Source organism: Stegostoma tigrinum, chromosome 34 (assembly GCF_030684315.1).
Source record: "Stegostoma tigrinum isolate sSteTig4 chromosome 34, sSteTig4.hap1, whole genome shotgun sequence".
Taxonomy (NCBI): Eukaryota; Metazoa; Chordata; class Chondrichthyes; order Orectolobiformes; family Stegostomatidae; genus Stegostoma; species Stegostoma tigrinum.
The window spans coordinates 1,925,857-1,950,136 of record NC_081387.1 but is presented as its reverse complement, the minus strand read 5'-3'; the positions used below and the strand labels follow the sequence as shown (position 1 = coordinate 1,950,136).

At 43.5% G+C, this 24,280-nt stretch overlaps 2 protein-coding genes across 4 annotated transcripts; both read right to left on the bottom strand.

Annotated features, from left to right (window-relative positions):
- Nucleotides 1-1,443: 1,443 nt before the first annotated feature.
- Nucleotides 1,444-23,297, bottom strand: LOC125446443 (zinc finger protein 239-like). 3 transcript variants are annotated; one of them, XM_048520029.2, is made up of 2 exons: nt 23,274-23,297; nt 1,444-4,370 (listed from the first exon to the last, which is right to left on the bottom strand). In XM_048520029.2, the coding sequence occupies exon 2, from the start codon at nt 3,899-3,901 to the stop codon at nt 3,212-3,214; it is 690 nt and encodes a 229-aa protein (XP_048375986.2). In that variant the 5' UTR covers nt 3,902-4,370; nt 23,274-23,297; the 3' UTR covers nt 1,444-3,211. The 3 variants fall into 3 exon arrangements, with proteins under 3 accessions (XP_048375986.2, XP_048375985.2, XP_048375987.2); XM_048520028.2 differs by lacking the exon at nt 23,274-23,297 and adding an exon at nt 6,942-6,978; XM_048520030.2 differs by lacking the exon at nt 23,274-23,297 and adding an exon at nt 6,691-6,861.
- Nucleotides 11,259-23,583, bottom strand: LOC125446438 (zinc finger protein 271-like). The gene is made up of 2 exons (XM_048520019.2): nt 23,543-23,583; nt 11,259-17,491 (listed from the first exon to the last, which is right to left on the bottom strand). The coding sequence occupies exon 2, from the start codon at nt 17,033-17,035 to the stop codon at nt 16,004-16,006; it is 1,032 nt and encodes a 343-aa protein (XP_048375976.1). The 5' UTR covers nt 17,036-17,491; nt 23,543-23,583; the 3' UTR covers nt 11,259-16,003.
- Nucleotides 23,584-24,280: the final 697 nt, after the last annotated feature.

Genomic DNA, 24,280 nt, shown 5'->3' with positions numbered 1-24,280 from the left:
TGGTGAGACAGTGTCTTAAGTACTGTGAGCAGGTATAGTTTCCATAATTTGAGTAAAGATATCATTTCATTAAAGCCAATACGGAGAAGGTTCACTCGGAGATCCCTGCTCTGGAGAGATTGTCTTATGAGCAAAGGCTAAACCATTTGACTTTCTAATCACTGGAGTTTAGAAGAATGAGAAGTGATCTCATTGAAACATATAAGATTCTTTAGGGCTGGACATGGTACATGCTGAGAATAGAGTTTCTTTGTGACAAAGCCCAGGACCAAAGGGTGTAACCTCAGAATAAAAAGGTGCTGATGATGAATTTCTTCTCAGAGTTGAGCCTTCGGAACTGCTTGTGCAGAGACCTGTGGTGGCAGAGTATATTGAAGGTTGAGATAGATCCTTGGTTAGTAGGGGAATCAAAGGTTATGGAATGACCTACTCTTCCTATTTTTTTATGGTCCAAATCTGACACAGTGATGTGTCTGCTTTTGGAGAATGAGAGTTGTAAGGGCGTGAAACGCCCAGCCTGCCAACGTAGTTAATGCAGCCACATTAGGGGAATTTAAACAGTCTTTGGATAAGCAGAGGGATGATGATGGGATAGTGTAGTGGGATGGGCTTAGATTAGTTCACAGGTCGGCGCAACATCGAGGGCTGAAGGGCCTGTTCTGCACTGTATTGTTCTATGTTCCAAAAATGACTGAATTGCAGCCCCAGGCCCAGAAAGCTCCCCCTTCACTGAGGTTGTTTAAAACCTCCACAGGGACTCAGTTCAATCCATTCAAACCCCTCATAATCCTGCTGCGAACAACTTTACCCATGCTGCATACGGGCTCCATGCCTGAGTAGGGAGGGGTGACAACAAGAAATTGGAGCCAGACTGCACGCTGGGCCTGATGCAAGTTGTAGTTCTAACCTGCTCCGTTCGCGTGTTCCAATCTGAGCGTGCGCACCAGCCCAAGTGACTGTCACGTGGGCAGTGCATGAATTGGAGGTGTGCGTCTATAAATGGCGGCATAACAAGGTGTAGAGATGGATGAACACAGCAGGTCCTACTCCTAAGATGCTGCTTGGCCTGCTGTGTTCATCCATCTCCACACCTTGTTATCTCTGATTCTCCAGCATCTGCAGTTCCTACTGTCTCTGATATAAATGGCTTCCTATTCTTTCAAAGGCCTCTTTCTCGCATATACACTGCCATTTCCCCCATCCCTGCTTCGACCTCACCATTCCTTCAGCACCTATCGGCCCAGAATCAGAAATCACCCGGTCTCAGCTGGGCACTGCTCACAGCCCGCGTATATGCTGAAAAAGATTCTGTTGCAGATGGTCTGCAAAACTGCGAGTGTACAAAATCTTTATTTACGTAAAATCACAGAGGCCTGATAAGGCACAGTGCAAATGGATTAGTCAAATCATTCTCCCTTTTCAGAGGAAAAATAAATTGGATGCACCATCACCAGTTACTCCACATCCAGATTCCGTCAAGAAAATTATTACACACAAACAAAGTCCGTTGTTTCACATCTGTCCCAACTTCTTCTGTTTCTCCAACAGGATTGCACACGTTGTCCTTTAAGCTGGCAGGTCTTTTAATATTGCACCTCTGAGGTGATGTTGGCTGCTCATTTGTTGTTGCTGGCTCAGGTGGTATTGACCCTCTGGAAAATGTTGTTGCTAATGGAGAGTGCAATTCCCGTGGTAAGTGTTGCTGCTGATCTGAGATTTTGGCTAAACACTGGGCCTGACATTCACTCAGTTCCTCATGCAGTTGGTTGTTAAAAGGTCTGTCTTATGAGCTATATGCTATGAGTTAGCAACTTCTCCAGCTACAGGTAGAAATCTACAGGTTCAAAGATGGTCCTATCATTCACTTTCACTGTCAACAATCGAGGTGGCAACCTCTGCATAAGGTTACCTAGTTGACAGCATGGTCATTTCTGAAGAAGGGTCGAGGCCTGAAACATCAGCCTTCCTGCTCCTCTGATGCTGCTTGGCCTGCTGTGTCCATCCAGCTTTATACCTTGTTATCTCAGATTCTCCAGCATCTGCAGTTCCTACTATCTCTACCAGCATGATCACTTTTGTTGAGTGTGTTAAGTGTTTTCATTCTGACCAGCTCTTCAAATCTAGGTTCAGACAACAATCTGGAATTGTTATCAAACTGAACTTTGGCTTTCTGTCTTTGATCTGGTCACTCACTGCTGTTACCACTTATAATCTCAATTGTTTTGTTTTATCTGTTTTCAAAGTAATTTGGGTGCAGCATAATATTACTTGCCGGACTGCTTTCCATTTCTTCAGTAGGTGTTTCTCTACGCTAAGACTGTGTTGTATACATGTCAGCCAGATATAGTTGACCTTTTTCTTTTTTGGCATGTTTCACCGCTGCCTCGATCTTCCCATTTGACCGACGACAGAGTGGAAAGGATGTGTGGTGCTGAATTGCTCAATCCATTCATGAAGTGCCTGAATTCTTCACTCATAAATTGATGTCATTATCACTGATCACAGTGTCAGGAATGTCATGAAGACTGAAGTGTGCTTTCAGATATTCTACAATCTCACTGGGAGTGACTGACCTCAGCTGCTGTAATTCCCTGCTTCCTGAGTAGTAGTCAGCTGTGACAAGATAATCAATTCTAGTGAGAGTGAACAGCTCTACGCACGGGCTGTCTGGGATGTCATGAGTCACAAGCAGCTCTTATCTTGTTTAGTTTGATGTTCATTACAAGCCCTGTACTGGCTGATTGCACCTCATTGCTCAAGTTTGACCAGTATAGCACTTCTCTCACCTTCCTCAGACTAGATTCAATTCCCTGGTGTACGTGTGAGATGTTTTTCAGCCTCTCTCTTCTCATGTCTTCAGGGATAATGACACTGCTCCCTTTGTCAAGGTGCAATTTTCAGTGATCACTTCATTTCTGTTTGTGCAATAGTCTCACAGTAACAGGGCTGGCCTTGATGATGTCAGACCATCCCAACACCTCAAATACCTGTTGAATTTGAACAATTTTTGAACAGATATACCACGTTGTTTGGGTTTGCTTAATCCGATCAGAACACTTGCCTGTGAGATTCAGTGTCTCTGCTCAATTGATGACTTCCAGTGCTGCTGTTTCTTTTTGAATCTGGAAAATTTCATGCTCCGTACCAGCATCAACATCCTTCAAAGAGGGTGCAGCTCTCCACCGCATGTTAGTGGCGTTCATCTGCTTCCCTAGCTTGTGGGTCGTGTGTGTATGTGTTTGTGTCTGTGGAGGTTTGATGATGTTGAGAATGTTTTTTCACACACTTCGCACCTGAATGGTTTCTCCCCTGTGTGAATCCTCTGGTGGAGCAAAAGTCTGGAGGAGTCAGGGAATGATTTGTTACATGCCTCACATTTGAACAGTTTCTCCCCTGTGTGAATGCGTTGGTGTGTCCGGAGGTTCGCTGACCGTGAAAATGATTTGTCACAAGTCTCACAACTGAATGGTTTCTCACCTGTGTGAATACGTTGGTGCTCGCGGAGGCTTGACGATTGTACAAAGGATTTGTTACAAACCTTACACAAGAATGGTTTCTCCCCTGTGTGAATGCGTTGGTGTCGGCGGAGAGCAAATAACAATGAGAATGATATCTCGCAAAATTTGCACCTGAATGGTTTTGCCCCTGTGTGACTCCGTTGGTGCCTGCAGAGGTCTGATGACTGTGAGAAAGATTTGTCACACACATCGCACATGTATGGCTTCTCTCCTGTGTGAAATCGCTGGTGTGTCTGGAGATTGGAGAATTGGGTGAATGCTGCCTGACACACTGTACACCTGAAGGGTTTCTCCCCCGTGTGAATCCCCTGGTGTATCAGGAGGTGTGTAGACTTTACAAAAGCTTTGTCACAAACATCACACTTGAACCGTTTCTCTTTCATGAAGGTGTCCTTGAGTAAACAATTCTACATCAGGATGTAGTTGAAATGTAAGTTGATCCGATAAGTCTGTGGAGTCCTCCTCACACTTGAACAGTCTCTCACATGTAGGAATGAGTCAGTCGTTTATGAGGCTCGATGAATAACTGAAGCTCTCACCCCACCTTGAGTCACTCACACTTCTTCCCAGCCTCACCCTGATTGATCATCCACAGCCGAACCTTCAGAAAGTTTGGTTCTGATGGAAGGCTTCATACTACCGACCAGTTTCAGATCTGATGATATCTCAAAGCTCACCTGAACCGACCAACTTCCAGATGATGTTTTCACTGCCCAACCTTCTCTGTGTTGAACAATGCAGCGAAAGGCCTGATTATCTTGCAAAGTTGTGCAGTTGTTCCTTGGGCAATGGTCAGGATCTATCTGTATTGTCTATGCTCTGTATTCTCTCGTGTAGTATGGTACAATCCTTCTGTAAAACAAGAAAAGGAAACATGATTTTCTCCAACTTCCTCTCCTCCTTTGCTGAAGGAGCTAACTCCTCAGTTAGAGACTGTTCCACAGCGAGTGTCAGTCTGCTATTCCCCCGCTCTTTTTTCTCACTTGACTCACAAACCCTCTGTTTCCAGCAGCGACACTGTCTGCTCCTGGTTAATATCCAATGTGGTTATTTCTTTTCATGTACCCAGATCCCCAATTCCCCACGAACTGTGAAGTCAATGGAAAATTCAGTCAGGTGGCATGTTAAACAAGCTGGCTAAGCTTTCGTCATGCTGACAAAAACAAGTTTTTCCCTTATATGTATCTACGTAATACTTTAAAAACACTAAGGAGAAATATTAATTGAATGCAGATTTTGAAATTTTAATTTATTTTTCAATATTATTTGAAGAATACACACTCAACTATCAGTCTTAGCACTGAGCAAATCCAAGCCTAGGGTTTGGGGTAAGTCTGAGGCCTCCAGATAAATCTATCATGAAGGTGTGACAGCACATTTTTAACGAACGTGTTTCCAGGTATGACAGCTGAATTGCTATGGTGCTGGATTGACAATCCAGAGACTGAGAGCTCAAATCTAACCGCTGAAAGTTGCACTGAATTACAGCAATTCAGCCCAACTGGTCCACGCTGATGTTTATAGTTCACATTAGACTCCACTTGCCTCTCTTCATCTCAATTGTATCAGCAGATCCTTCTGTTCCTTTTCCCCTCATGTGTGTATCTAGTTTCCCTTAAAGGGATCTCTGCCCTTCACCTCCGGCACTCCATGTGGGGGTGAATTCAATAAGTGCAGCTATTTGCTGAACAGAATTCTAACGCGCATGTGGAAACATTCACACTGCCTCAAAAGCCCAAACATTGTCCTTCAAGGATGGGAACTTGCTACAAATGTCTGGGCTGGTCTACACAAGGAATGGCAGATGGAGTTTAATTTACAGAGATTTGAAGTGCTACATTTTGGAAAAGCAAATCAGGGCAGGACATATACAATTAATATTAACATCCTGGAGAGTGTTGCTAACAAAGAGACCTTGGAGTGTGGGTTCATAGTTCCTTGGAAGTGGAGTTGCAGGTCAACAAGATAGCGAAAAAGGTGTTTGGTATGCTTGCCTTTATTGGCCAGTGCATTGAGTTTAGATTTTGGGAGGTCAGATTGCGGCGGTGCAGGACATTGGTTAGGCCACTTTTGGAATACTGCATTCAATACAGTGAGAGACTGAATAGGCTGGGGTTATTTTCCCTGGAGCATTAGAGGCTGAGGTGTGTCCTGAGAGAGGTTTATAATTTCATCAGGGGCATGGATAGGGTGAATAGCTGAGGTCTTTTCCCCAGGGTGGGGGAGTCCAAAACTAGAGGGCATAGGTTTAAGGTGAGAGGAGAAAAATTTAAAAGGGACCTAATAGGCAACCTGTTCATGCAGAGGGTAGTGCTGGTATGGAAATGAGCTTCCAGAGCAAGCAGGTGTAGGTGGTACAACAACATTTAAAAGGCATCTAGATGTGTAAGAGAATAAGAAGGGTTTAGAGGGATATGGGCCAAATGCTGGCAAATGGGGCTAGATTAATTTAAGATATCTGGTCAGTATGGTTGAGTTGTACCAACGAGTCTGTTTCTGTGCTTTAAAACTCTATGACTCCACGTCCAATAAGAGGAGGATAAGTCTTATGGAGGGAGTGCAGTAATAGATTTAGTGGACTAATCCCTGGACTACAAGGGCTAGTTTAGGAAGAGAGATCAAACAAACTTGGGTTATGTTCCTCATTAGAAATTTATGATTGATCTGTTTGCAGCATTAAAGTTAATGAATTGTTTACATGGTTGGGGAGTGTAAAACAAGGGCATTGCGTATAAATTAGAGGAAGATGTTTCATAAATGAACTTTGTACCTTAAAGAGTTGTAAAAGATTGGGCTGATTATCACAAACTACAATCACTTGGAGAATAATTGTTGGTACTCACTCTGAGACTTTTGTTCCCTAAAGGTTTAAAGGGACATCAGAAAAAGGACAGGATGATGAAGATCAATCAGAGACGTGTCGTGAGCTTGCTGCGTGATGGAATATACTTGAGGGTATAGATCTGCTGTGGACTCCCTGCCTCTGTGTATTGCCACCCAACAAGGCAATACTCCCTCAGTACTGCTGTTCCAATGTGAAAACAGTTCCTCAGTTTGTAAAAATTGCTGTCCCAAAGATATTAGTCAAGTCCCAAAACTCACACAGAACACATCAATAGGAAATCAGGAGGAATCCTCAGAGACTCTGCACCTCCAGATAATTACATCTCACCTTCTCATATGCAGGAATGAGCCATCAATAAAACTCAGGCTGGAAATCAGAAGGGAAATGCTTCCAATAAAAACTCTCAATATCCAACACACAGCTCCAGTCTAACAGTTCAGTACAAAGCACTGAGTAAACAGCTCTCTCAGCATAAGGGACATTTCCACCCCTGATTACCCACAGGACAGTCAGACTGCCTGAAGATTGGTGTGGATATTATGGGATACAATTTGTATAAAAGCTGCTCCTTCACTCACCATCTCCTCACTTGGTTTTCAGTCCCTATTGGATGTGAACCAGCTCTGGAAGAGGAAGAGGAGAGAATGGGCAGAGTGGGTGGGCTCTCAGATTGACGTCTCTCACAGCCAATCCAAATATTTCTGCAGCAACATGAGTTTCCCGAAGCTTGGGAAACTGACCAGTGAAATGGAGGTGACTTTGAGCAGCAGATCAGGTGGGGATTTAAACTTGTCATTGTCCTCATTCGAATAAAACCTCACTTATTGTAGCTGCTGTCTCAGTTCCCCTGGTAAATGTTTGACAGAGATTTCTAATGTGGGAACAGCATTCTTCACCCTTAAGAGGGTTTCCAAGTGATAGCATCAATGTGGGATGTATATCTTCGGATCAGAAGAGGAACACTTGCAGCACCCAAGACAGTGATAATGTGCAGTGGTGGGATCAGTACATGCACAGGAGGGAGTGGGCACTGAAAATAACACAGAGGTGCGATGAGGCGGGAAGTGGCATTGTGACTTGGCCAGTGAGATGTGGCTCATCTACCCTATGAGTTGATAACCAATAAGGGTCACTTCCACTTGAAGTTCACTTTGTTCATGTACAATTTCAAACATTCAACTGACCCAGTTCTTCTCCCACGGTGTATCCATCTATTCACCTTTCCCAAGATATCACAGTCCATGCACCTCTTCAATTATACCACAGTCCATTCACCCAGGATGTCATAATCCATTCACCGCTGCCAGGGTATCACTGAATTCAGTAATTCTAAGATATCATAGTCCGATCACAGCTCCTATCATATCTCAATCCATTCAACACTCCAAGGATATCACAGTGCATTGAATTTTTTTAAATTCATTTGTCGGATGTGGGCATCACTGGTTGAACCACCATTTATTGCCTGTCTCTAACTGCCCTTGAGAAGGTGGTGGTGAGCTGCCTTTTGGAACTGCTGCAGTCGACGTGCTGTGCGTTCACTCACAATGCCATGAGGAAAGAAATTCAAGGTGACGGTGTTCCCATGTACCTGTTGCCAATGTCCTTCTAGATGGAAATGATCGTTGGTTTGGAAAGTGCTGTCTGAGGATCTTTTGTATATTTCTGCAGTGCAGTTCATTAAAGTTCGATCACAGCCTGGAGACTGAAGTCCATTCAACACAGTGGGAAATACAGTTCAATCACAGCTCCCAGGATATTACATTCCAATAGCCACTCCTGGGATATCACAGTGCATTCACCATTTCCCGGATATCATGTTCCATTAACATCTCCTGGTTTCTCTGTTTGTCCGGCCTTTGCTTTCATTCATTGCTCAGATGTGGCAAAGATAGCATTGATCAGCCATCCGTCAGTGTCCTTGAGAAGGTGGTGATTAGGTGTCTTGTTGAACTACTACTGCTGATGGATTGCAGGAAACCCAACAGCACTGTTCTGAGGGAATTCCAGTATTTTGACTCTTCAAGTGAAGAATGTGCGATAAAGTCCCAATTCAGGACGGTGAGTGGCTTGGAGTGAAACTTGCAGGTGGTAGTATTCCTATGTATATGCTTGTGCTCCTAAGATGCTGCTTGGCCTGCTATATTCATCCAGCTCCATACTTTGTTAGCTCAGATTCTCCAGCATCTGCAGTTCCCAATATCTCTATGTATGTGCTGCTTTTGTCTCACTAGGTGGCAGTATTTGTGGATTTGGAAGATGCTAACAATGCAGCCTTGATCAAATGGTACACACTGCTGCTACTGAGTGTCAAAGGTCAAGGAAAGCAATTCTGGAAGTCTAAGATGGAATACCAGACAAGAGAGTTGCCTTGCCCTGGACGATGTTGAGTACTGCTAAAGCTGCACTCATCTAGGCAAGTGAAGAGTGTTCCATCACTTTCCTGAGTGATACCACCATTTCTTCACTGTCAGTGGGCCAAATTCCTGTAATTTCCTCCTGAACAACATTGTGGTTTGTACTTACACCCCACAGACTACAATGGTTCATAAAGGCAGCTGACCAGCACCTTTTCCAGGATGATCAGGGGACAGCAATAAACTTTGATGGAGTCTGTGAATGAATTAAAACTTGATGGTTTTGCAACTATTTTACATTTTTGTCTCAAATAAAAGGTGAAGGTGGCGTCCATTATTTGTGTGACCCCAGCAACAACTTTAATGCACGTGGAATAATCCATCCAGCGTTGGATTTGAACCCACAACCTTGCTTTCTACGTCAGAGGGCTGTGTGTTCAAATCCCAATCCAGGACTTGAACATCAAAATTCTTGGATGATACTCCAGTGCAGTACGAAGGGATGGATGAGACCACAGAGACAGAGAGGAGTGAGACCCATGAGTGATTTGAAAACAAGTTGAAAGACTAACACTGGGCCATCAAAACTGAGCCAAATAGAACCAGCCTGTTATAACTTGTTATCAGTCATGGCATAGCTTTCTCATCTTAGAGTGAGAAGGTCCTGTGTTTAAGTTTCTCATCCACAGACCTGAGCACTGAGGCTTCACTGCAATTGGAAGGTGTCGGTAACCTATGCATTTATGGATTTTACATGAATGGAGACAAATTGCTTTGGGACCTCTTATTATCACTCATCAGGAGATGAGCAGAGGTTCTTACTGATTGAGAGGAAGTTAATACAACCTGCTTGCAGTTTACCTCTGCGACTCAGCCACTTCCGGTTGTCAGTAAGATCTGTCTTCCTGAAAAGAATTTGGTGCCTAACTGTTTAGGAATGCTCAGAGCATCCTTAGCTTTAACACTGCAATCAAACTGTTGGAAGAGATGCTCACAGCCAGCTAGGAAGTTTATAGGTAGATTTGCTGCTGGCTCCCATTCATGTAATTTTCATCTACAGTGCATCCTGGTGTTAAATGGTGAAGGTTGAAGCACAAATATGTCTTTGACAGTAAATGTACCTACTTGAGGAACAGAAAGTAGTTTGTTACGCAACAGTAACAGAGCAGATTTGTGAAGATCATTCCATTTCATTTTTCTGTAGCTTTGATCACAAACTGAAGTGGAAGGGTTGTTTTAAAAACCAGGGACCATGGAGGGATCATTGCATTTCTTAAAAGTAAGCAACCCATGGTAGTTATTTCAAGTACTGTTTTCATTGCTGTTTGTTCAGCCAGCATGGGAAGTTTAGTTATGACAAACTGGAACCGGACTGTGAAACTGGGCCAGCAACAGGCAGCTGATTGGTCTTGGAGTTACGGCTGGCTGTCAATAACAAAAGCCTTCAGCTTTCTAACAAATGTGTGATTAGTCCTTGGAGAGCTAAACAGCTTGTGGATGTGATCAATATAGACAGAAGCCTCAAACCTCCAGGACAAGCAGTGTTGTCTTTAAAAAAAAACCTCAAGCCTGAAGAAAGCCAGTTTGTTTTTCGTCATCAGTTGCTATTAACTGTTAAGTCTGTAACTATCTAGTTGTGAACCAGTCACTCTGTGCATCCTGTGTGCATGTGAAAGACCCTGGTGAAGAGAAATTGAGGAGCAGCAAGTCTTAGAGTCATACAGCATGGCAGCAACCCTTTGATCCAAGTCATCCACGCCAACCAGACATCCCAATCTGACCTGGTTCTATTTGCCAGCATCCAATATCCTACTGAATCCTTCTGATTCATATACCCATCAAGATGCCTTTTAAGTATTGTAATTGTGCCTGCCTCCACCATTTCCTCTTGCAGCTTGTTCCCTACACGCACCGCATTCTGCGTGAAAAATGTTACTCCCTCAGGTCCTTTTTAAATCTCTCCCCTCTCACCTTAAACTTATGCCCTCTAGTTTTGGACCCCTCACCATAGAATTAAGACCTTTCTGACATACCAAAGGATCATCTCAGCAATTCAATGGAAAGAGGCCATTGCACTCTCCTACCAGTTTTTTCTTCATCCATAACATCTAATTTTCTTTTCTTTTGACGGTCTGCATGCAGATTGGAGACTTTTATAAGGCAGATAGAGTTTTAGTCAGTTATGTGATTGGCTGACAGTTTGTACTTGTGTACCTCAAATGAGAACCCTTCCACAGTCCTTGTTTTTTAAAACAATCCTTCCATTTTAGTTCATGATCAAAACTGCAAGAAAATAAAATGGTATTGCCTTTACAAATCTGATATCTTATATTGTGTAACAAACTACTTTCTGTTTTTTAAGTAGGAGCATCTAATTGCTTTATAACGAACAGTAATTCTTGTTAAGCAGAGAAGGTAAATTGATGCAGATCATAGAGCTGACAAATACCTGAAAAACTGACCAGCTCCTCCCAGAAACGATCAATTATGTACCAGTGGGTAAAATTATTCCAAAGTTTTTGAGTTTTCAGGCCAACAGTCAATAATACAGGTGATTTAATTAAAAAGTTTGACATGCAGAAGAAATCTCTCATTACAGAATCATAGACAAAAGGAGGCCATCTAGTCCATTACATCCTTACTGGATCCTGAAAGAACTATCCATTTTCCAGATTTACCTTCACAGCCCTCTTAAATTCATGACTTCCAAATATATTTCCAGCTCTCTTTTGAAAGTTCCTATTGAATCTGCCTTTGCTCCTCTTCCAGGCAGCATTTTCCAAATTTTTCAAACAACTCTCTGAGTAAACAAGCTTCTCATCACATTCCTAGCCCTCTTACTGACAGTCTTGCAATTGTAACACCCTAGTTACTGACATATTTCCTGGTGAAAAAAGATTATCCGTCACCCTGTCAAAATTGCTCGATAACGTGATCTCTTAATCTTCTCTGCTCCAAAAAGAATAAACTCAATTTGTCTAATTTTTCCTTGTACCTAAAATCCCTCATCCCTTATGTCATTTTAGTAATTCTCCTTTACACTCTCTCCAGGGCTTTAACATCCTTTCTTAAATAAGGTGCAGAGAACTGAGCACCTTACTGTCGAGGTGGTCTGACCAATGATTTGTAAAGGTGCAGCATCACTTCCTTGCTTTTATACTCTATGCCTGTTTACTAACCCAAGTAGTATAAGCCTTCTGAACAACTGTTTCACATTGTCCAGCCACCTTCAGAGGATCATGCAAGTGAACTCTGAGGTCCCTCTGCTCCTATACTCCCCTCAAAATTCTATTGTGCCTCTATTGACTCTTCATGTTTCTTTTACTAAAATGCATTACCTCACATTTCTCTGCATTGAAATTCATCTGCCAGGTATTTGCCCATTTGGCCAACTGTCAATGTTCCTCTGAAGTCACATGGTAATTTCCTCATAACTCGTTATTCTCCATTGCTTAGTATCATCGGCAAATTTAGAGATGTTGCCCTCAACACCCATCTCCAAATAATTTATATGATTCAGATTTGGCAAGAATCTCTGCTAAACACCCTTTCAACTCATCTCGCATCTGAGAAATGCTAATCTATTCCTATCCTCTGTTTCCAAACTTTGGCATGGTGAGTCAGTGGTTTGCACTGCAGCCTCACACGCCAGGGACCTGGGTTCGATTCCAGACTCAGGCGACTGTCTGTGTGGAGTTTCCACATTCTTCCCGTGTCTGCGTGGGTTTCCTCCGGGTGCTCCAGTTTCCTCCCACAGTCCAAAGATGTGCAGCTTAGGTGGATTGGCCGTGCTAAATAGTGTTCAGGGGTGTGTGGATTATAGGTGAATGGGTCTGGGTAGGATGCTTCAAGGTGGGGTGTGGACTTGTAGGGCCGAATGGTCTGTTTTCACACTGTAGGGAATCTAGTCTAATCTTAACTTATTTTTCTCGAAGTGTATATTTACCATTTGCTATAATTAGATATATTGGTAGCAGTTGTACACAGTGAAGAAGATTATCTAAGATTACAAAGACATCTTGATCAATTGGGTCAATGGGCTGAAGTGTGGCAGATGGACTTTAATTTGGATAAATGCGAGCATTGCATTTTGGTAAAACAACAAAGGCAAGACTTATACAATCAAAAATGGGGTATTTTGGGTAGTGTTGTGCAACAGAAACCTGGGGTTCGGGTACGTAATTCTTTGAAGTTTGCATCACATATAGAGTAGTTAAGAAGGCATTTATTGTGTTTGCCTACATTGCTCCAACCTTTGAGAACAGGAGTTGGGAACTGTATTGAGGTTCAATGGGATGTTGGTGAAGCCTCTTCTGGAGTACTGTGTCCAGTTCTGGTCTCCCTGTTATCGGAAGGATAGTATCAAGCTGTAGAGGATTATGAGGAGATTTACCAGGAAGTTGCGGGAATGGAGGGTTTAAGGCATAAAGTGAGACTGGATAGGCTGTTTATTTTACACAGGTCAAGAGGTGACCTTATGGAGGTTTATAAAATCGTGAGGGGTATACATAAGTTGAATGGCAGGAGGCTTTTCCCAAAATCAAGGGGGAATATTTTAAAATGAAAGGAGACAGAGTTAATAAAGACATGAGGGGCAATTTTTTTTACACAGAGTGGAATGAACTTGCACAGGAAGTGGTGGATGTGCATACAGTTACAAGTAAGTACATGCATAACAAATGATTAGAGGGATATGGGCCAAGCACAGGTGGATGGGATGAATTTATTTTGGGGGTGTGGTCAGCAGGGACTGGTTAGACTGAAGAGTCTATTTCTATGCTGTCTGACTCTATATGGCCTTCTTCAGTTTTCCCATCAAGTTGATAGGTCTGTAGTTTCCTGGGCTATCCTTTCTCCTTTTCTGAAAGAATGGTGTCACATTTGCAATCCTCCATTCCTCTATGACTACTCCTGTGTTCGGAGAGGCCCGGAATATTTCTGTCAATGACTTCATAATTTGCTCCCATTTCTCTCAGCAATTTCGGATGCATCCCAACCAGGTCTGGACTTCAACTGGCCTCTTTAGCACCTCTTCTTCATCTATGACTATACTGCTCAAGTTGCTCAACACCCACATTTTCAACTGGACCGTTGCCACTATCTTCTAATAGAAACAAAGAACTAATTTAGTACTTCTGCCATATTCTTTGCTTCAGTGAGCAGTCTACTCTTCTTGTTCCTTATGGGCTCCAGTCATAGCGACAAATGATAAAGCATGTATTGTTTAAGTCGAATGGTCTTCAAATATATTGATCATTTCAATGTAACAATAGTGCCAGTCTTTTGAGAATCCTCTTTGCTCATCTTCCTCTGTTACGGAGAGAGACACCGCTTCCCACTCAGTATTCATGTCTTTCTGGACGAGAGATCCATTCTATCGTATGAGTGAAAACAAGTCGAGGAAGCCAAACGGTCAGATATTGTGATAAAGAAGCAACAGGATTGCTGGGAATGCCATTCGTATATTTATTCATGCAACATGTGGAGATAGTATTGAGAAGGAGCAATGAACATCTGTTTTCAGATAGTGGCTATGAGCCCTGAGTCCTCGTGTGTGGGATAAAGACAACCATCTTACTTTTAACCAACAAAAATGGTTAACACAAGCCACATCCAAATATGACACAGAGACACTCTGAATTAATGATCAATGTTGAACATTCACAAGATTGTGGGCACGCTCATTATCATCATTTCTGGGATGACAACTCACCCAAGACACTTCAAATGAGGGAAAGAAGAAACACTGGCTGTGTTGTCAGCTCAGAGGACCTGTGGTCACTGTGGGTTAATTCCTTTGTGAGTGTATATTACCATCCTTTCAGAATAAATTCTACTTTCCAGCACTCTTCCTGATAGTCTCCATCACTTCATTCCATGTGATCGGTTAGCTCAGTGAGAACTGTCACGATTGTAAATCGTGGATACAAGTTAAATTGATTACAGATACCAGTAATGTAAAATCTCAATCAGCTCCAAATTCTTACAGATTGCTGAGGGAATGCTGCCCTGTTAGAAAATACCATCTTTCAGGAGGGTTAAACTATAGCCCCATCTGCTCTCTCAGGAGAATATAAAAATAATCCCATGATACAAAAGCAGGGGTGTTATCCCTGACATCTCGGACGACATGAATCCCTTGATCAATGTCCTCAAACGAATTATCTGGAAATTATTGCATTAATGTGTGTGAGAGTGTGCTGTAAATAGGCTGTTGCCGAAATTACAACAGGAATTACAGTTTCAAAAGCATTTTGTTGGGTGTGAGTGCTTTTTGATGTATTAAGATTGTGAAAATAGATATATAAACGTAAGTTTTTTCCTTTCTGACTGAAATGTTCTGCTTCTTGTGAACTGGAAAATATAAATCCATTGCTGCAGCAAGATTCCCAGGATGGTGTTTCTGCTCTTCAGGAGGACAATGACATTCATGAACGCTGGAGAGAACATTTTGAACAACTCCTCAACCATAAATTCACAGGGACAACTGAGACCCTCCAATCTATTCCCCAGTGCCTTCTGGTAAAGTCCAGGGGTGAGTCACCATCAATGGGAGAGCTGCAACAAGCCATCAACAGATGAGAAACAACAGAACCTGCAACCCAATAGAATTCCAGCTGACGGCTACAAAGTTGGTGGAACTTTGCTCACATCAGGAATGCATGAACTCATTCTAAGCATTTGGGAATAGAAGTAACTCCACAGACTTCAAGAGTGTGACAGCTGTAGCTGTCTTAGGGCAAGAAGATAAATCAAGCTGCAAAAACTATTGAGATATTCCCTTTTGTCCAGAGTGAGAAATTCCTAACACACATCCTCCTGAATGATCTACTTCTTGTGGCTGATGAATTCCTCCAAAGGTACAGTGGCATTCATGCAGGAGATCCTGTACGTATCGGTGTATTCATTTAGTGATGGTTTGATGATCTGAGCAAAGGTTAAATTGATCTGCTGGAACCTGTTGGACTGACGGTGAGAGAGGTTTGAGGCAGACGCTGCTGAGAGACACAGTACTTGAGAATGAACAACGCAGACAGCTCTCAGTGCAATGCAAGTAGGTGACCGTCTCAAAGACAATGTGGAGATATCAGTGTCTGGTGAGAGAGGAGGAGGAGGTGAATCGTGTCTCACTAGAGAGGTTTGTTTCCTGTGTGAGTTCATTGATGTTCTAGGAGCACCAAAATGTGTGGAGACTTTATTACGTAACTCAAAGTTTTTCCGGCGTATGAGCACCTTGATGAGCCAGGAGAAATGCCGACTATGTGAGAACCTTGTCACACAGCTCACACCTGAACAGTTTCTCCAGCATGTCTGCGTTGGTGCACACGGAGAGTCGAAGACCGCGAAAAAGATTTGCTGCACACTTCGCAGGTGAATGGTTTCTCCCCAGTATGAGTGCGTTGGTGAACACGGAAGTGAGATGCGTGTGAGAACAATTTGTCACACACCTCACACTTGAACGGCTTCTCTCCAGTGTGAATGCGTGCGTGTTCGCGCAGGATGGATGACCGAGAAAACGACTTGTCACACACATTGCACGTGAACGGCTTCTCCCCCGTGTGGGTGCGCCGGTGACTCACGAGCCGTGATAACTGGGCAAAGCACTCGTTGCACACCTCACATGCGAACGGCCTCTCCCCGGTGTGGGTGCGCCGGTGGTTCGCAAGCGTTGACGAGTGCGCAAAGGCTTGGGTGCAGACCTCGCACTTGAACGGTTTCTCGCCAGTGTGCACCCGTTTGTGTGTCAGGAGAGCAGAGGTGTGGCTAAACGCTTTGTCACACACATTGCACCTGAAGGGCTTCTCCCCTGTGTGAACGCGTTGGTGCATCAGGAGCATGGACGAATTTGTGAAGCTTCTGTCACACACCTCGCAACTGAACGGCTTGTCCTCAGCGTGAACACGCTGGTGCACGCGGAAGTGAGACGGGTGCGAGAAGGATTTGTCACACACCTCACAGGTGAATGGTTTCTCCCCTGTGTGAAGGCGCTGGTGTGCCCGGAGGGATGACAACTGTGAGAATGACTTTGTACACACCTCACACATGAATGGTTTCTCCCCTGTGTGAAGGCGCCGGTGATCTGCCAGGGCTGAGGACTGGGCGAAGGTTTTACCACACACCTCACACTCAAAGGGCTTCTCCCCGCTGTGAATGCGTCGGTGCTGCGTGAGATTTGTTGGCCATGTGAATGCTTGGTCGCACACTTCGCACTGGAATGGCTTCTCCCCTGTGTGAATGCGCTGGTGATTCATGAGCGTCGAAAACCGTGTGAAGGCTCTGTCACACACCTCACACTTGAATGACTTCCCTTCCATGGAGGTGCCCTTGTGCAAATAGCTCTACACCAGATAGACTTTGTGTATTAGGAGAAGCTATGAACCTGGGGAGACCTTGTCACACATTTGAACAGCCTTTCGTCTGCAGGAATGAGTCAGTGGTTCATGATGCTTGATGGATGATTGAAGCATTCAACACACTTCTTCACAGCCTCACCCTGACCAATCACCCACAGCCGAACCTTCAGAAACGTTGGTTCTGACGGAAGGCTCCACACCACTGACCAGTTTCAGATCTGATGATATCTCTAAGCTCCCCTGAGCTGACTGATTTCCAGATTATGGTTTCACTACCCAACTTTCTCTGTGGTAAGCAAGCTGCAAAGGGATTGAATGTCTTTCCAAAGTTGTTCACTTGTTCCTTGCGTGATGGTCAGGATCCATCTGCAGTGTCTATCCTCTCTGTAATTTCTGGTCTGGTACGGTCCAATTCTTCTGTAAAACAGGAAAAGGAAACATGATTTCTTCCAACTCTCTCTCTCCTCCTTTGCTGAAGGAACTGACTCCTCAGTTATGGACTGTTCACAGTGGGTGCCAGCCTGCTAATCCGCTGTCTGTGTAGGGGCGAAACCAGATATAATTCCTTCCTTTTCCCTCACTTGACTGTCACACATCTGTTTCCAGCAGGGACACTGGATGGTGACAAGGAGCAGACAATGAGGATTTTTTTCCTTCACCCAGGCCCCATCTTCACAAACATGAGGACAATTGGAAAGACAGTTGCGTAGTGAGTAAAATAGACTCCTCATTTCTTATAAGCTTGTATCATGTTGGTGTGGACCACTTTTAGAATATGTTTACTGCGTCAAAGACATTCAAAGCAAATAGAAATTTTGAAACATCTCCCCTTGTTTTCTAAAATGATTTGAAGAAAATGCACTGAGCAGGAAGTGCCAGAAGTTGAGGTAAGTAATGCTTCAGTGCAGCTGATTGCAGGATTCTCGTTTATCCTGGGAAATTAGAAACTCTGCACTCACTCAGACTGTATGTCCCAAATTCAGCTTTTACTCACAACACTGGGCAAAACTATCAAGTCCAAGTACTTGGGAAAGGTCAACACCTTCAGGTTAAGTCTTTAAAAATAAACATTTCAATGCCTGTGACTGTAGGCATGGCAACTGAATTGCTGTGGGGGGCAAGCAAATGCAGAGATTTGAAAACCAGATGAGAATTTTCAATTCAAGCTGTAGCTTCAATGTGAATGGGAACAGGGATGATTGACATAATGTAGAAATATAGCAAACAGGATCAGGAGGAGGTGAATTTAACCCTTTGAGCCTGCAACACCATTCAATATGGAAACGGGTGATCATTCAACTCAGCACCCTGTTCCCACTTTCTCCCCACACCTTTGATTGCTTCAGCCCTGCAAACTATATCTAACTTCTTCTTGAAAATGGATCTTGGGATCAGATAGAAATTGGGCAACAGAGTGGCTCAGTGGTTAGCACTGCTGCCTCACAGGGACCCAGGTTCAATTCTACCCTCAGGTGACTGTCTGTGTTGAGTTTGCACATTCTTCCCGTGTCTGTGTGGGTTTCCTCCAGGTGCTCCGGTTTCCTCCCACAATCCAAAGATGTGCAGGCTAGGTAGGTCGGCAATATTAAATTATCCAAAGTGTCCAGGGATGTTTAGGTCAGGTGGGTTAGACATGGGGAAATGCAGGGGCAGGGGATGAGTCTTCGGAGGGGTGGTATAGACTTGCTGGGCTGATTGCCCTGTTTCCACACTGTAGAGCTTCTATTCTAAGATTCTAAGAGTGTTGCAGGAGCTCAGGTTTCAAGCACAAGTTTCGGTTGGAAAAATTATGAACTGTGGAAGAAGATTTCCATGGATGGGAAATATCAGTTATTAGGAAAGATTGAAGAAGCTGGATTCTTCTCCTTGGAAAAGGGAAGGTTGAGACGAGCTATTTAAAATCACGAGGGATACTGAGAAAGTGGACAGGGAGAAATTGGTGAAACAGTTGAAAAACAGGGAAATAAACAGAATTTGCTGGAAAACCTCAGCAGATCTGGCAGCATCTGTGAAGAAAAGTCAGAGTTAACATTTCAGCTCTGGTGATCCATCCTCAGAATGGGCCTGAAAGGATGGTGGAAGTTGATTTCACTCAAGGCTTCAAAAGGACAAATGTAGAACAACGTGAAGTGAAAAAATAAGCAGAGCCACAGGGGAAAGGGAAGTGAGTGTTAATGGGGTGAGTAGTTTCTGCAGAGAGTCAGCATTGTACACTGGCTGAATACCTCCTGTTCAGAAACCATTCTATGGTTCTATGTGAGAATCAGGACAGCGCTGGAATGGTTGGGTCTTGAGCTTACAAAAATATGGATGAAGACTTTACTAACAGATGAGCTGTGACACAATTCATACAGCAGAGGCCCTTCAGTCCATTGAATGTGCACGGACAAAACTCCCACTAAAAATGTGCTAATCCCAATTTCTGCACTCGTCCCATATTCTTGAATTATATGATGCTTAAAGAGCTCATCCAAGTAAGTTTTAAAAGTGCTAAGATTTCCAGACTCCACTACCTTCCCAGACACTGCATTCCAGAATCTCACCACTCTCTGAGTGAAAAAGGTTTTCTTCCCAAATCCCCTGTGAATCTCTTGTTGCTTACCCTTCAAGTATGCACTCTTGTGATTGACTCCTCAATGAAGGGGAACAACTGCTCTCTATTCATCTTGTCCATACTCCTCATAGCTCTGTACATCTCAATCATGTAACCCCTCTGTCTTCACTCTCTAAAGAAAACAATCCAAGCTATGAAATCTCTCCTGATAGCTCTACTTTTCCATCCCAGGCAATATCCTGGTGAACCTCCTCTGTATCCCTCCTGTGCTACTCCAGTTGTGGCTTGACCAATGCTCTGTCCAACTCCAACATTATCTCCTTCCTTTTTATACTCTATGCCATGACTGATGAAAACAAATCTCTCATTTGCTTTTTCACCTGTCCTATTCACGTGCTCTGCTGACTTCAGAGAATCTGTGAATAATTATCCCAAGATCCCCCTATTCCTTGAAGTGTTCTGCCATTCTTGAAATGGTCATCTTGTTTCTTCTTCCAAAGTCCATTGTCTTGTACTTTTCAGGGTTAAATTCCACCTGCCATTGGTCTGACCACCTGACCAACCCATGTCTATCTCCTCGTAACCGATAGCTATTTTCTTCGCTATTAACCACTCTGCTGATCTTGGTGTCATCTGCAAATCTGCTTAACACTCCTCCGACATTTTCAACTGGATCATTTATGTATATAACAAACAATAAGGGTACCAGTACTGATCCCTGTGGTACACTGCTGGATATCTGCCTCCAGTCATTCAAACAGCCTTCTACCACTACCCCTTGTGTCCTATTACCAAGCCAGTTTATTAAACATCTCACCACATTTCCCTCAATTCCATGTGCTTTAACCTTCTCAATCAGTCTCCCATGTGGGACCTTGCCAGAAGCTTTGCTAAAATTCATTTAAATCACGTCAACTGAACATCCCTAATCCACACACTTGATCATGTTTTTAAAATTTTCAAACAAATTTGTTTAGGCATAACCTCCTTCTGACAAAGCCATGCTGACCATCTAATTAATCCATTCCTTTCCATGCCATTCATTGCTTCACAATTTTCTGCAACAGTTTCCCAATCACTGATGTGAGACTCACTGGTCTGTAATTTCTTGATTCATCTGTATCACCTCTCTTAATAAATGGAATGACATTTGCCTTCCTCCAGTCCTGTGGCACCTCCTTTGTGGCCAGAGAGGAATTAGAAATGTGTGTCAGGGCCCCTGCAATTTCCTGCCTCACCTCCCAGAGTAGCCTGGGATGCAATTCATGTGAGGCAGGGGAGTATTCTGATTTCAGGCCCAAAAGAGCTTCCAATACTTTTTGATTTACATGTCAAACTGAGCAAGTTCCTGACAGAACCTTTTCCTGAATTCCATACCTATTTTCTCCTTCTCCATCGTGAAGACCGAAGAGAAGCATTCATTCAACCCCTTTCCAATATACTACGGCTTCGCACAAGGGTTTCTCCCTTGATCTCTAATGGGTCCTACACTTTCCCTGGTTAACCTCTTCCTTTAATGTATTTATGAAATATCGTAGGATGAGCCCTAATCCTGTTCACAAGTTTTCATGTCTCCTTTTTGCTCTTCTAATGCTTCCTTAGCTCTCTCCTACACTTCCTCTATTCCTCAAGAGCCACAGCTGAATTGCTCCCTTCAGACTTGCTAAAAACCCTACTCTTCTTCCTTATCCAGTCTTGAATTGTCAGACATCCTGGTTTCTCTGAGCTTATTGGTCCTATATTTCACTCTAAAGGGCACATGTTGAATCTGTACTGTCTCCAGCTCATGTCTGAATTGCCCCACCCTCTGCTCTGCTGTACACTTCCCCACAAGAAGCTGCTCTAAGTCAAATGTTGGACCAGTACTCTCAACTCCTTCTTGAATGCCAACCCCCCCACCCTCACTCCCCATTGCTCTACTATAGACTTCCCTGCCAACTGTGGCTAGATTCTGTTTTATTTTAATAATATCTGCCTTCCCAATCCAAAGCTAACTTTTGCAAGCCATCTTTTTTCTTGTCCAGAACAAATATGAACCATACAACATTGCGGTTGCTACTGCCTAAATATTCCCCACTGCCACATCAAACGTTTGTCTGGCTTCTTTGCCCGGAACCAAATTCAGCCCCTTGTTGGGCCTTCTGTGTACTGATACAAAATGCTCCCCTGCATACGTCTCAGCATATGTGCCGCTTACCAAACATTTAACACAATGACTATTCCAATTTATGTTGGGAAAGTTTAAATCCCCTTGTATAAGTAAACAATTATTAATTTTACACACCTCTGTGAACTGTCTATGTATTTGCTCCTCTATTTCCTACTGTCTCTTTGGGGGTCTATAATACACTCCCAGCAAAGTAGCCGCCCCCTTAACATTCCTAAATTCTAACTTCAAAGCCTCGTTTGAGGATCCTTCCAAAACATCATCTCTCCTTATTGCAGTAATTGACTGCGTAATTAATAGTGCTACAGCACCACCCTTTTTAAACCCTCCTCTGTTTCGCTTAAAGATCCTGTACCCTGGAATGCTGAGTTCCCAGTCTAACCCTTCCCTCAAACTTCTGGCTGTGATGGCAGCAATATCATACTTCCATATGTCAATGCCATTAACTCATCAGTCTTATGTATTACACTCATAGCATTAAAGTAAAGACCATCTAGCCTGTAGCATGATGTTTCATCAATATTCTGTGTCCCCTCACCCTGCCTGACTAGCTTATACTCCTCCCAATAGCATGAGCAAATCTACCTGCAAGGATGTTGGTCGCTGTGTGGTTCAGGTGCAGACTGTGCCGTTTGTACATGTTCCACCTTCCCCAAAAATGGTCACAGTGATCAGGAAATCTAAAACTCTCCCTCTTGCACCAACTCTTGAGTCATGCATTCATCTGTCCTACTTCTAAACTCACTGGCATGTGGAGTAATCCAGAGATTAGAACCTGTGAGGTTAAACAGAGCTTCCCTCAGAGGTTGACTATCCCTAATTAATCCATGCCTTTCCAAGTGGATATTAATTTGTTCCTTCAGAATTTTCTCTAATAATTTCACTACCACTAATGTGAGATTCATCAATGTGTAATTTCCTTGTTCATCTTGACAACCCTTCTTAAAAAGTGGAATGTGGACGTTACTAGTCTTTCCTGTGAATGGACTGACACCACTTTAAAAGTGGATCTATGCCTGGCTCAATGACACCACCAGAAAAAAGACATGATCTGATATGTCACATTGCTGACTGTGGCAGCTTGATGTGAATATACCATCTGCCATGTTTCCTACAACAGTTCCACACTTCAAAAGTATTTCATTGACTGGAAAACCTTCAGGGCATCTGTATTTGTGAAAGCATCTCTATAAAACCAAGACTTCGTTTTATTTCATTTTCCGAATGGTCACAGAGGTAGAACTTGGAACGATTTGAAAACACCTTTCGATCCCAAAACACAGAGAGAACTGACCGTACTGATTCCAGCTGACCGCAGGATAATACTAACACACACATACATGCACACACACACATATGCACAGACACAGGCATACACATAGACACACAGGCACAGACACAGACACACACAGAAAACTCAATAGGAAATCAGAAAGAATCCTCAGACACTCTGTGCTTCCCACATAATTACACCTCACCTTCTTATATTCAGGAATAAACCATCAACAAAACTCAGGCTGGAAATCAGGAGGGAAATGCTTCCAAGAAACACACTCAATATCCAACACACAGCTCCAGTCAAACAGTTCAGCACAAAGCACTGAGTAAACAGCTCTCTCAGCTGGATCTTCTCACACAGCATAAGGGACATTTCCACCCCTGATTACCCACAGGACAGTCAGACTGCCTGAAGACTGATGTGGATATTATGGGATACAATTTGTATAAAAGCTGCTCCTTCACTCACCATCTCCTCACTTGGTTTTCAGTCCCTACAGGAAGTGAACCAGCTCTGGAAGAGGAAGAGGAGAGAATGGGCAGAGTGGGTGGGCTCTCTGATTGACGTCTCTCACAGCCAATCCAAATATTTCTGCAGCAACATGAGTTTCCTGAAGCTTGGGAAACTGACCAGTGAAATGGAGGTGATTTTGAGCAGCAGATCAGGTGGGGATTTAAACTTGTCCCAGCTGAATAAAACCTCACTTATTGCAGCTGCTGTCTCAGTTCCCCTGGTAAATGTTTGACAGATTTATAGTGTGGGAATAGCATTCTTCATCTTCAGAGTCTTTCAAACTGACACAATCAGTGTGGGGTGTGCAGCTTCGGATGCGTTTAACATGAGATCAGAAGAAGACCCACAGTGTCCAAGACAGTGATGATGTGCAGTGGTGGGATCAGCACATGCAGAAGAGGGAGTGCGCAGCACACAGGGGCCACGAGTGATTCGACGGGAAGTTACCCTGCTCAGAGCATCCTCTGTGTTTGGGAAGTCATTGCGACTCAGGGATTCAGTCTGTGGATGCAGGGCGAGGAGTAACCTGGGGAGTGATCACTTACTACTCACCAGATTTCTCTGCTGGTCTCTGGCCCCTCATCCGACCCTGGACGCTGTGTCTGACAGAAGCAAGGGAACTTGGCGATGGAATGGTAATTTGCAACGAATGAAGGGTCAGGGGTTACATTTTAAAAGAGGACAATGAGAACT

Bases quoted from the DNA above. Each gene is read 5' to 3' on its own strand.
- LOC125446443 (XM_048520029.2), bottom strand. From the start codon at position 3,901: ATGAAAGAGAAACGGTTCAAGTGTGATGTTTGTGACAAAGCTTTTGTA.
- LOC125446438 (XM_048520019.2), bottom strand. From the start codon at position 17,035: ATGGAAGGGAAGTCATTCAAGTGTGAGGTGTGTGACAGAGCCTTCACA.